Source organism: Carya illinoinensis, chromosome 4 (assembly GCF_018687715.1).
Source record: "Carya illinoinensis cultivar Pawnee chromosome 4, C.illinoinensisPawnee_v1, whole genome shotgun sequence".
Taxonomy (NCBI): domain Eukaryota; kingdom Viridiplantae; phylum Streptophyta; class Magnoliopsida; order Fagales; family Juglandaceae; genus Carya; species Carya illinoinensis.
Genome location: NC_056755.1, coordinates 30,855,086 through 30,865,999, shown reverse-complemented (window position 1 = coordinate 30,865,999; position 10,914 = coordinate 30,855,086). Strand labels below are relative to the sequence as shown.

Here is a 10,914-nt window from a genome sequence, read left to right as displayed (position 1 = left end):
AATTAAATTCAATTCAATTCAATTCAATTCAGCTCAATATTAAAGCCTACTCTTAATAATATTTATTTTTTAATTTGTTTTTACCTGTCGGTATTGTAATTCGGATAGGAATTTGTGCGAGGGGAGGGCCGGCACCAACTATTTGAACAGCCTTTCGAAAGATGGGACCAGCACCCTCCGCTCCAGGACATTTTGGAAGAGCCGTATCCATAGTTTTTATTTTTTCCCGAGGACTTTTCGTTCTTGTTGTGCCAACTTCCAGCTTTCCAACTGAAGAGATTTCTTGTCCTACATAATTACATCAGACAGCTGTGCCTTGGGTCCGTAGAGAGCATCCACAGCTAGCAGTAGTTGCATGCAGTTGGCCCGAAGACCAACTAGTACATAAATGTTACCATTCCATGCCATCAATGTTACACCAAAAATACTTGTGAGGATGATATCTCCGGTACTTATCTTCATCATCTTTTCTCTCCTTCTAATTTCATCCTCCCATGCTGCTGTGCAAGACTTCTGTGTCGCTGACTTCACAGCCCCTGAAAGCCCTGCAGGCTACGCATGCAAGAAGCCTGCAGACGTAACGGTGGATGATTTTATTTTCTCTGGCTTCCGTATTCCAGGCAACACCTCTAACTTCATTAAAACCGGGGTGATCCCAGCATTTGCCGCAGAGTTTCCTGGTGTAAACGGCCTTGGGATTTCTATGATTCGTGCGGACGTGGAGGTTGGGGGAGTTGTGCCATTACACACACATCCTGGAGGTTCAGAAGTCCTTCATGTTGTGAAAGGAAAAATGTTGGCTGGGTTCATTTCCACGGCCAATAAAGTTTACATCAAGACTCTTGAGAAGGGGGATATTATGGTTTTCCCTCAAGGATTACTACACTTCTCACTGAATGCCGGACGTTCTCGAGCTCTTTTATTTGTTAGCTTCAGTAGTGCAAACCCAGGTTTCCAGCTTGTGCCCAACGCTTTGTTTCAAAACGACTTACCCACCGAAGTGATAGCGGCAACTACTTTCCTCGACACTGCTCAGATTAAGAAGCTTAAAGCCATTCTTGGTGGAACTGGTTAAGTTGATCTATGCCTTGTAGTGTCTAGTAAATAATAAGTGCCGTGTTGTACGTGATAAGATAAATGTCCGTACTTCGTTGTGTTCTATTTGGGTTGTTTATTTAAGATGGTCGAATGATTCCAAGTAATCAGATATTAGAAAAAATAAGAAACTAAATGAGGAAATATGCAACTTTTTATGTACTTTTTGCTCTAATTAATTTTTCACGTACAACGCTGTATATCAGCTTCGGATAATTTGAGTATCATAGATTCATACAGGTAAAACGTATTTGAAAAATGTGATTGGAAATAGCTAGCTAGCTTTAAGATATAAGAAATTATTTCTAATTCTATCCGCTCCAACTTATTTTCTTCCTTTAACAAAAAGATACTTCTTCTTTTAGTTTGGATTCAAAGATAAAATGAGATGATTTTATATGAAAGTTAAAAGTTGAATAAAATATTATTAAAATATTATTTTTAAATATTAATATTATTGTTTTATGATTTAAAAAAATTGAATTAAGATTTGAAAAGATTAAATTGTTTGTTATATTTTATATGAAAATTAAAAAAAATTATAATAATAAAATGAGATGAGATAAATAAAAAAATAAACTTTCAACCGGTCAATTGAACACCCCATTTTAATACCAGCCAATAAAAATCTACCACGTTGAACGAGTAACAAATCAAAATTTACACTCGCATACATACAAATAACAATAGATTACTTCATTTTATTTTAAAATGTTTTTATCCCTTCCCCTTATCTCTCTCATCTCCCAATCCCCACCCCCTGTCGCCTGCAACCCCCCGTCCTTCTCTCTCTATCTCTATTTTTGGCTTCTTTAAAATTGCATCTTTGTAAAGCTTTCAAGACATCATTGCAATCATCCCCCTTTAATGAAACCAAAGAGGAAGAAAAAAGATAAACAACTTCCTTGTTGATGAAATTCCATTAATGGAACCCCATGAGATTATCGCTCCAAGTGCAGCTTCTTCATCATTGCTTCTTCCTCCTCATCCTCTTCCTCAAATTCCTCCAATTTCTTGCAAGAGTACTTAGACCAGTTCCAGAATAAAAATAAAAAATAAACAAAATCCAGATAAATACATTTTACCCACCAAACAAATCATAGTAACTATAAAAAAATAGATGAAGAAAAATGGAGAACATTGAGTTTATCCAAAGAATTTAGGATTTTGAAAACGGGTGAAAAGCTTTACGAAGACATAATAGAAAAGTGGGGTGGGAGAGAAAAGAGTTTTATTTTAAAGCATTAGCATTAGATTGATCATCCCAATCTTCAAAATTTGAAAGAATATATAACTTTTTTATTTTTAACTAATCAATCAAAACTTGAAGTCTATATTAGATTAGCCATCACATTTTTTATAACAATAAAATATTATTATTTTTTATTATTTATATTTATTTAATTGATTTTTATTTTTTAAATACTTTTATTTTTATTTTCTTAATCTCCAATAACTCTACCATAAGTGATATTGCTTAAAATAAATAGATCTATGACTCATATATTGAATATAACCAGAAATTTTATTGTGGTCAGATTGATAAATTATGTTTTTTTTTTTTTTTTTTTTTTTTTTGGGTTTTTCATATATAAGATTGATAAGTAGTGTTACACTTAAAATCAAAGCACGGAGTAAATATAACTTACAATCTGGGCAAAATGTTACCAGCATGCGGCACAAGCTTGTACAGATCGATAATGGAGCAGGATATAATGCAGAGGTACTGCCGATAAATCACTTTACTAAACTGGTACGTGATAGTATCACCCCGACGGGAATCCAAACCTGCCCTCAGAGTCACGGGTTTCGTGCTCACGATCACGAGTAGATGTCATCTGGCTAAAGATATAAGGTGGAGGGTGGAGACCTAACGAGTGCAGGAACTGAGAGCGACATGACAGTACAGCGCGAGATAAGTCCGAACTCGTGTTTATGTGCCAGCTTGTTTAGAGTTCAGATTTTTTTTTTTTTTTTTTGGGAATCAAATTAAGATTCAAGTAGTGGAAGTACTTATGATCGTGAATTGCTGTGCTAGCTCTGTATTTAGATTCTAAGAATAAATCCTAAAGACCGTGCCATGGGTAGTTTCCCATACAAAATAATAATAATAATAATAATAATAATAATATAGAAAACTGAGTACGCCTCAACAATGTCCTAAATATTAATCTGGTATTTTTCATTTTAACTTTTGATCAGTGAAACGATACATTAGTTTGTGAAGACGATGCAGTAATATTTGTTAATGTACTTCTAGTATTATTTTTTTTATTAAAAAAAACTTTTCATTAACTGCCAAATTGTATTACAAGTGTAAATCAGTTCATAGGACTTGTTGAATACAGCTAAGAACAAAATACCACCATACATTAGTTGAGTCAATATTTATAGAGAATTTTGCAAGTTTGCGTGCAAATTCATTGGCTTCTCTATTGATACGTGTACAATTGAACAACATTGAAATTTGCTCTTGAGCTGTGAATATCTGTTACTACATTCCCATGAATGGAATTCGAAATATTAGAGATGGTTATCACTTGGACTAGTAGCAGTGAATCAGTTTCAATGCATAAAGACTAAAAACCAAGAGGAATACATAATTGTAATCATCTCAGCATAGCTATTAGCTCAATCCCCAATGGCTCAATCACAACAGCTTCTTTCTTACTCACTGCCATTAAAACTTTTCCTTCACAATCTCTTAAAATTAGCCCTACCCCTACACTGCCCTCAGCATGAAAAATTGCCCCATCCGCTTTGAGTTTTGTCATTCCTTGAGGACGTAACTACGATCTTTTTTATGCTACTTTCATTGAGAACTTTCACTACTTTGTAGGTCTCATGCAAAGAGAGAGCATAGTTGATGACCTCTTCTGATGTGATCTGTTTATCATCAAAAATCTATTGATTTCTTCTATTCCAGCATGCCCAAGCTGTCATAAAAAAATTTCTCTAATTCATCATTACAGTCTTTGTCTTATACTCGAGAAACCATCTACCTAAAATCTCCATTTGATTATGATGATCTGAGCTGAGGAATTTGCTTACTCCACATTTCTGTTATTAGTTGACAATGACAAAGGGCATGTGGTGTGCTTTCTACATCTGAAGAACAAAGCTAACATGTTGCATATTCTTCAACTACTTTTATTCTTTTCAAATTGGTTCTTATGGGAAGAGCCTCGATGCATGCCCTCCAAGCAAATACCTTAACCTTATGAGGAACTTTCATAATTCAGATATTCTTCCATAGCTTCTTATTTGCATTGCTAGTAAAGCACTCCCTTTACTGGTTCTGAACTCATCCTTCTGAATATTTTATAAGCATTTCTCACACTAAAGCACCCATTCCTCTCCATTTCCCATATTAATTTATCTTCATGGTTTTTTGAACTGAGAATGATTTTCAAAATTGCATTAGTAGGTTCGGGTGGCAATAATCTTCTTACTTTTTGCACATCCCACCAACCAGTATTCTGATCAACTAGATCCTCCACCTTTTGGTCATTTCTCTTTTCACCTCCACCATTTGTTGTAGATTTTTGAAACCAGGGACCCAATGAGCTTCCCATAATCTAATAATACTCCCATTCCCAACCCTCAACTTGCAGCCCTGAAATAGTTTGTATTTCATTGACCATATTCCTCTCCACTTATAAGATGGGTTATGTCAAAGATTTGATGTCTGAAAATTTGTTTTAGGAAATAAAGTATCTAGCCTTGAACATTTTATGAAGTAGGCTATCCTCATTCTGTATTATTCTCCACCATTGTTTTGCAAGCAACACATCACTAAAAGTTCTCAAATCTTTGAACCCCATGCCCCCATCTCTTTTAGGTTCACACATCCTCTTTTAGCTCACCCAATGTATTTTCTTCTCTTCCTTTTTCTGGCCCCACAAAAAATTAACTATCATCTGTTCTAGCTCATTGCAAAGAGAATTTAGCAATTTAAAACAGCTCATAGCATAAGTTGGAACAACTGCCTTAATTAAAATTGCTTTGCCCCTTAAGATAAAAGCTTTTTCCTTCCAATGCTGTAACTTTAACCACACTTTGTGTTTAATGTTTGAGAATGCCCTTTTCTTATCCTTGCCAACCATAGGTGGTAGGCCTAAGTACTTATCATAATTCTAAAATACTTGAATTACCGAAAAAGAGAGCAGTTGTTGTTGTGTTGCTAAAGAGACATTCTTACAAAAGACCATTGAAGTCTTTTTTGGATTGATTTTTTGTTCTGAGGCATTCTCATAGACTACAAGAATTCTTTGTACCTCCATATTCTCTTGAATAAAAGCCTTACAAAAAAGGACACTAACATCTACAAACAGCAGATGATTCACCACAATGGCACCTCTACAAACTCTTATTCCACTAATCTGCTTCTTTGTACCAGCTTGATTCAAAAGAGAGATAAGGCCCTCAGTCCCTAGCAAAAACAAACAAGGAGATAAGGGATCTCCATATCTTATCCCTCAAGAAGGATAAATAGGACCAACTGGTTCACCATTGATGAGGATGGAGGAAGTAACAAACTTAACACAAAGCATTACCAACTGTATCCACTTTTTTGCAAATCCTATCTGTAGAATAACTGCCTCCAAATAGTGTCATTCAAGTCTCTTATATGCTTTACTCATGTCCAACTTAAGAGACACGAATCCTTCTTTCCCATTCATTTTTCTTCTTAAAAAAAGAATCATTTCATTTCATAATCTACCAAAATATTATCATAAATGACTCTACCTATTACAGATGCACTTTATGACAGAGAGATAACTTCAGGTAAGATCATTTTCAACCTATTGGACATAACCTTGGAGATCAATTTATAAAATGATATTACATAGACTGATGGGTCTATATTCTGACACTTTCTCAGGCTCTTTTGTTTTAGGAATAAGGGTTATGAAAGTATGGTATATAGCAAAAGGAAATTGACCATCATTTAAAGCATGCAACACAACCTTAGTTACTGACTTTCCTATAATATGCCAATATTTTTATAAAAAATAAAGGCCATACCATCGGCTCCAAGAGCTTTTGTTGGATTCATCTAGTGTAATGTGTCTTCACCTCAGCCTCAGTAAAAGTTTTGGTGAGATCCTCATTCATTGCTTCTGTCACTCTACCTCTTAGAGATGTTAAAAAGTCCAAGTTACTGAAATGAACACTTGAGATAAGCATCTCCTCAAAGTACTTGAAGATCAGCTCATCCCTTCTATCTCCTTCTTGTCACTCTCATGTCCCATCTTTCAATCTTGCTATGGTATTCTTCTTTCTCCTCTGTCTTGCTTTGATATAAAAGAACTTTGTATTCTGATCCCCAGCCTTTAGCCAATGTGCTTTTGATCTCTATCTCCATAATATTTCTTCCCTTTCCAGCCAAATTGATACTTCCTCTTGAGCTTTATGCATTGCCTCTTTGTGTACTAATCCAAAATTGTGTTTATTCCATTTCAAAAGGCTCTCACTGCAACCAGAAAGCTTTTGCATTACATCTCCAATTGGTCATTGTCCATAATTTACCTGCCAAGCCTTTTCTATCACCTTCCCACATTCTTCAATTTCTGTTCACATTGCCTCGAATTTGAATGGTTAGGTCCTTTGAATCTTGAGAAATTGCCTTCAGTTTGTAGAACAGTAGGAATAGGGGGAGTTTGGTCCAGTCCGCTCCGATTCTAGAAGGTTTTGTGTATCGGACCATACCTATTTGGCCTTGGGTTTTCCCACCCTAGCCGGACTAAAGAACCTAATAAGAACCGGGCCAGTTTGGTCCCATTCGGGATAGTCTAGTTCATTCAGTCCAACCCTGTTCCAAATGGGCCAATTTTTATATCTCATATTTTTAGGCTAAAAAATGAAAGCCCACTAACAGTTTATCCAATTTTAAGCAAAAGATATCATAAAAGAGCTTGAAAGAAAAATAAACTATTTAATGTGGATTATTTAATTAACTCATTAGAAAATAATTTATTAAAATTATATTGATGATGTTAGTTTCTATTTTGTTACCAAGTTAAGAGTTTATCAATGTATTATGATAGTTAATGCATAATGAGTATTTTTTTAATACTTATGTAACTATATTGTGATAAATATATATACATATAGTATACTATAATATATATTTATATATTAATATATATATATTAGTATAAATATAATACTATTAATCTATTAATATATAGTAATAGTTATTAACTTATTTACTATAACTAATAATACACTAGTACTAATACTATAACTATATTAACCAATAACTATACTTGTACTATTACTAAAATACTATATGTTAGTGATAAATTGGTAATACTATAGTCAATAATAGTAATACTCTTATTACTAATAATATATGTAGTTATAGTGATTTAATACTAACATATTAAGTTAACTATACTAATACTATTATAAATTTATACATATATTATAATTTATACAATAACTCTTATAATATGTTAATATATTAATATATACTAGTACTATATATTATAGTTATATATTAAAGAATATAATAATACATTGATACTAAATATATATATAGTTATAGACAAGCGTCCTCTCCTCTTGATAGGGTGAGGTTTGTTTAAGCTCTTTCCGCTTGGGAAGTGCTGGTTTAGTCTCTAAGATGTGACGCCCCCAAATCCCCACGCACAGACATGGAGAAATCGAGACGTCTGGATGATGACATCACGGGTCACCACCCTATCGATGTGTGCCAAGTGTATGTATAAGCAACGAATGTGCACAAGAAACACGCAGTGGATAGCAAAGTCAATAACTAAGTACTAGAATTTTTCTTAATTTAATACAAAGCTATTTAAAACATACAAAATAAAATATTACAAATCACAAATATTGTTTTAAAAACTAACTACAAATCATAGACTTTAACTTCAACACGGCGGAGCTGCATCCTCAGGCTTAGCCTCCTCCTCTTCCTCGAACTCTGCACCAAAATCTACGGTACCAAAAATGGTGCCAAAGGTGAGTAAAATCCAAACACCACTAGATAAAAATATATAAAACTCAAATAATATGCATGAAAGGATGCCAATGCTCAAAACCCATAAAATCATATTTTTCCACACATGCCAAAAACTCATTTGGCCCAAAAACATATCGTTTAAAACCAAGTCTCGCCATTATCCCAGATAATGGCCCAAACCACCATTTTCCTAGAAAATGGATCAAAGCCTCAACACATCCTCGCCATTTTCCCAGAAAATGGCCCGTATCCGAAAACCATAAAAACGATCCATTTATGCATGCACCATGATCTTCCCTAAGGATCATCCACACACCCTAGCTCTGTGCCACATCACAGGTAACGACTACGCATGTGACACCGAAACGAGCGATGCCCAGACTCGCACCCAGCGCGTACCTGGCCAGGCCATCCTCTAGTCCCCGCCACTCTAGGGACCACGGAGTCGACACGACAACGTTACCGTATCGTGCTATCCGGTCGTCGCCCTGCGATAACCCAGGGGATGTCACTCAGTATTATCCACTCTCAAGTGACCAGAGGAGCTCCACCAAGCTAATAACTTATCCCGGCTTGGGCTCGTGAGACACACGCACCCGAAAACCATTTACACCAACAAAACACGATTTTCTCAATTAAAATAAAATGCACATGTATGCAATATGTAACGCACACCTCATGGCAAAAATAACCAAGCAATCACAAACAGCCAAAACCAAGCACTCCGTCTCAATCCATCTGACCCCCGAACTCCTCGAACTCAGTCCGAAATCAGCCAACCAACAGCAAATATTTATTGTATGAGAAAAATATATTTAAATATAAAAATAGAGTTTAGAAAATACTTACAGCGCTATATGATATTTTTCGAAAGCTTGCGGCGTTGCAAACGGCTGAAGAAAAGCAACGTAACAGTGAAATTTTACTGTAGCTGTGGGTTGTAAAATACCCACTTTTGAACTGGACAAACCAAAGCTCGGGATTGATAGGGAATGGTTTAGGAATGTTTATGAAGCTAAGGGAAGTGGAGTTTGGCCGGAGGGGAAGACAACTGGGTGGGTGGTGTGCCGCACGGTGGCTGACGGCGGTAGTTCTGGGTGGAGAGAGAAAAATGAACGGAAATGGGTGTGGAGAGAGAGAGTCATGCGGGAGAGAACCAAGAGGAAGAGAAAGAAAGAAAGAAAAAGAAGAAAAAGAGAAAGAAGAAAAAAAAGAAAAGAGAAAAAGAAAATATGAGGGAAAAGAAATGAGGTCCAGTCCTCACTCCGGAAACCAAAACAGATCCGCCGAAAACGATATTAAAAACAGTAAAACGACTAAATAAATTAAACACAACATCAAATAAATTAAAAACTAATTAAAATACAATAATTTAAAATAAATAAACCAATATATTAATTAAATTAAAAACAACCCTTCAGTAAAAATACATGTAAAAGCGGGTCATCACATCCTCGCCCCTTAAAAACAAATTTCGTTCTCAAAATTTGCAAGATCAAACACCAACTTGAAACAAGCCACATAAAACCTCATAAAACCACTTGTGACCAAGATTAAGAGACGTATCGTCTTTTACTCAAACAAGTAGGGTTACTGCTCCCTCATGTCAGCTACTCTCTCCCAAGAGAAATCTTGAGCTAACGGATCTCCTCATGCCACCTTAACCAAAGGTATCGTCTTGGACCTCAACTGTTGCTCCTTCCAATCCATGATCTGCGACGGAACAACCTCATAAGTAAGGTCCAGTTGCAACTGAATACTCTCTGGGTCGACAAAGCGCGGCTCTTGTTGTCCAAAGCTCTTCTTCAAGGATGATACGTGGAAGACATCATGAATATCCCCAAAATATTCTGGCAAAGCAACTCTATAGGCGACGAACCCTACCTTCTCCAAAATCTGAAAAGGGCTGACATACCTCGGATCTAGCTTCCTCTTCTTACCAAAACGCTTAACTCCTCTCATGGGAGAGACTTTGAGATAAACCCAATCACCTTCTTCAAAAGATAACTCTCTCCTCCTGGTATCAGCGTAGCTTTTCTGACAACTCTGAGCTGCCGCCATTTTATCCCTGATGATCCGAACTTGGCTTTGCATCTCTTGAATTATTTTGGGTCCAATTATCTTATTCTCCCCGACTTCATCCCAACACAAAGGCGATCTGCACTTCCTCCCATAAAGAGCTTCATAGGGAGCCATTTGAATGGTCGCATGGAAGCTATTATTATATGCAAACTCTATGAGCGGCAAATGGTTTTCCCAACTCTCTTGAAATTCCATGACACATGCTCGCAACATGTCTTCAAGGATCTGAATGGTGCGCTCTGATTGGCTGTCTATCTGCGGGTGATATGCAATACTGAACTTCAACTTAGTACCCAATGCTGCCTGCAAACTCTTCCAGAATTGAGACGTGAACTTTGGGTCTCGATCCAATACTATACTCTTCGGTATGCCGTGCAACTGTACTATCTCCTTGACATACAAGCGGGTCAACTTACCCAAGGAATCGGTGTTATTAACAGGCAAGAAATGAGCACTCTTCGTTAATCGGTCAACAATCACCCAAACAAAATTTTTCCCACTAGGCGTCCTCGGCAAGCCCACTACAAAGTCCATCGTGATGTCATTCCATTTCCACTCAGGAATAGGGAGGGGTTGGAGCATACATGCGGGTCTTTGATGTTCGGCCTTGACTTGACGGCATGTGTGGCATTTCTCAACATACAAGGCAATATCCCTCTTCATTCCATCTCACCAGTAATTTTTCTTCAAGTCCCGGTACATCTTTGTACTACCGGGATGAACTGAATAAGGGGCCGCATGAGTTT

General features: G+C 36.4%; 1 protein-coding gene across 1 annotated transcript; it reads left to right on the top strand.

Annotated features, from left to right (window-relative positions):
- Positions 1-325: 325 nt before the first annotated feature.
- LOC122306716 (auxin-binding protein ABP19a-like) lies at positions 326-1,257 on the top strand. The gene has a single exon (XM_043119217.1). It carries the CDS (start codon positions 389-391, stop codon positions 1,073-1,075), a length of 687 nt encoding a protein of 228 aa, XP_042975151.1. The 5' UTR covers positions 326-388; the 3' UTR covers positions 1,076-1,257.
- The last annotated feature ends 9,657 nt before the right edge of the window (positions 1,258-10,914 follow it).

What these genes read in the sequence shown, in the direction of transcription:
- LOC122306716 (XM_043119217.1), top strand. Translation starts at nt 389, where the DNA reads ATGTTACCATTCCATGCCATCAATGTTACACCAAAAATACTTGTGAGG.